The 2,867-nt window shown below is 34.7% G+C and overlaps 1 protein-coding gene across 1 annotated transcript; it reads left to right on the plus strand.

Annotated features, from left to right (window-relative positions):
* The first annotated feature begins 8 nt into the window (after positions 1 to 8).
* Positions 9 to 2,450, plus strand: LOC118757425. The gene is made up of 2 exons (XM_036492136.1): positions 9 to 809; positions 2,161 to 2,450. Exons 1-2 carry the CDS (start codon positions 48 to 50, stop codon positions 2,230 to 2,232), a joined length of 834 nt encoding a protein of 277 aa, XP_036348029.1. The 5' UTR covers positions 9 to 47; the 3' UTR covers positions 2,233 to 2,450.
* Positions 2,451 to 2,867: the final 417 nt, after the last annotated feature.

Consider the following 2,867-nt stretch of genomic DNA (forward strand, 5'->3'; position numbering starts at 1 on the left):
ATATACAATACTGTGTAAAACGAACGGCCAATAAATAAAAAGATAAAATGTTAAAACGGGGAGCACACCGTAAAAACAAAAACACATCTAGTGTCTACACAAACATTAAAGACAACTATGATATCCGGACCAGAAAATACATCAAACGCTACCAAAACGGCCTACAACAAATCACCAGACTGGCGGAATCCACGAAATTTCTGGAGACGTGCAGAAGAAGTGGCTTAACACCAAATTTCATCAGCAACGCCACCAAAAATATCCTCTACACAATCAACAACAACACCAGCAACAACCGAATACCAACACAACTCTCAAACGCAGTGACGGCTTACATCAATAAAGTGCAACTAAAACTGGTAAACCTTATCATCAGAATAAAGCATTCACTCCGTCGACAAATAGCAAAAGAGGTAAATAGGCTAGAAACGCTAATAACACAACAACTCAACATAAATGATTCCACCGTATTTTTCGAAAGTGAGAAATTATTAACAAATAAACTCACAACAACAATTAAGAAGACACAAACCAAAAAATATGAAAAACTAAAGCAGAAACAAAAACAGTTACTAAACATTAGGGTGATACCAGAATGGTTTTGTAATAAGACAACCATAAATATACCAATAGATATCCAGTGGCTTTTATCTCTTGGTCCAAAATATGCCTTACCAACAGAAAATAAAAACTTTCCACTATTTCAATTTATAGCAGACGGAGAAAACTGTATACAAACAATTACGGACAAAGAAAAACAAGAGATTGAAAGAAATAACTTGACGACGCTAATACGCGACCACCTTAACAAAACGACGACTTCTATGAGAGACAGATTTATAAGTGACACCCTAGGTTCCACAAAGAAATTCCTGAATAATAATAAACAACTCTTAGTCCTAAATGCTGATAAAGGAAATGTAACGGTAGTAATGAACAAATCTGAATATGATGCAAAAATGCAAGTATTGGTGAATGACATAGCCACTTACAGAGTTTTAAAACGCGACCCGACGAATAAATTACAGGACAAGAATAATGACATAGTGGAAAGAATGTACAATAACAAAATCATTGATTTGAATGAAAAGAATTCCCTTATGTGTAAAACGGCTAACCCACCGAGAATTTATGGATTGCCGAAAATCCATAAAGATGGCACTCCACTCAGGCCTATTTGTTCGTCCGTCAATTCTCCGTCGTATAATTTATGTAAATATCTCACTAACATTCTGAAAAATTTAACAAAGTCCTCCAAATATAATGTTAAAGATGCAATGGAGTTCAAAAACAAGATTAAAGGCTCTTATGTATATGATGATGAGATTTTAGTGTCATTCGATGTTGTGTCCTTATTTCCCAGCATACCCGTAGATTTGGCCATCGAAATCATAGCCTCAAGATGGGACGAAATTAAAAACCTAACCTTTTTGACGAAAGAACTATTCTTGACAATACTAAAATTCTGCGTTAAGGAGAACCGTTATTTTAAGTACAATGATAAAATCTACGAGCAACGATCAGGAATGCCAATGGGTTCTCCAGCCTCACCTATAATAGCGGACATAGTCATGGAGGAATTACTGGCAAAATTTGAAAGGGACTCCACCAACAAACCGCGTTTACTGACCAAATACGTGGATGATCTATTTGCTATTATTAAAACCCAAGATATGGACATAATGCTACACACACTCAACAACTACAATAAGTCGATTAAATTTACAATAGAAAAAGAAAATAATGGACAGTTATCTTATTTGGACACTCTAATAATAAGAAGAAATAATTTATTAACAATTGACTGGTACAAAAAGCCGACTGCGTCTGGGAGACTAATTAACTTTCACTCCAAACATGAGAAAAGGATAATTCTAAATACTGCCAACAACTTCATTAGAAGGGTCCTCTCTATAAGCGACAAAATTTATCATACAAAAAATATTGCTGTTATAAAAAGAATTCTGGAGTATAATGATTTCCCCTTGTCGTTGATAAACAAATTGATTCGTAATTACTACGTTGGTACCACTAAACAGGGGACAAATAGAGACAGGGAAAATAAAATTTACAGATCATCGACATATGTTCCAGGGATATCCGAAAGGGTTAAAAATTCGAGTATATATGATAAAGATAATTATACAATTGCGTTTACATATAATAACACACTACGACAAATCTACAGCAATACAAAGGACAAGATTCCGAAATTTGAGAAATCCAACGTAGTATATAAAATTCCATGCAATGGCGACGGGTCCCACGTATGTAATAAGGTATATGTGGGGACAACTAAATCAAAGTTAAAGACAAGGATTTCCGCTCATAAGTCAAATATTAAATTAAGGAACAACTCCTCGGACAACAAGACGGCCTTGTCATATCATTGTAAGAATACGGGACATTATCCAAACTTTGACAACGTAGCAATTTTAGAAAAGGAAAAACACTACCATAAACGCTATACTTTGGAAATGCTACATATTATGAACACCCCTAACAATAAAAGGATGAACTTCAAATCGGACACCGACAATTGCGCGCATGTTTATCGCAACTTAATTCTAAGACAACAACAATAGTATAGGTGTCATGTGTTCGTTCGCAGTCCACTGTCATTCCGTACCTTATATGTTTCGGACAACAACAAAAGAGAGCTGCAGTGATATGCATACATATTTATGTCTTACTGTTCGTTTTCCTATGTATTGTTGTTCGTGGATTTTTGTTTACAATTACTGTATTTTGAATTGTTTACATTCTCATGTTGATGTTTTCTACTGTCTCCAAATTTGCTTGTTTAATTATTGTTTTTTTTCGCTCATCTGTTTCAGTCGATCAAACATTGTCAAATGTGTAAGTTG

Source organism: Rhagoletis pomonella, unplaced genomic scaffold (assembly GCF_013731165.1).
Source record: "Rhagoletis pomonella isolate Grant_MI unplaced genomic scaffold, Rhpom_1.0 Rhpom_scaffold_17802, whole genome shotgun sequence".
In the NCBI taxonomy this organism is placed as follows: domain Eukaryota; kingdom Metazoa; phylum Arthropoda; class Insecta; order Diptera; family Tephritidae; genus Rhagoletis; species Rhagoletis pomonella.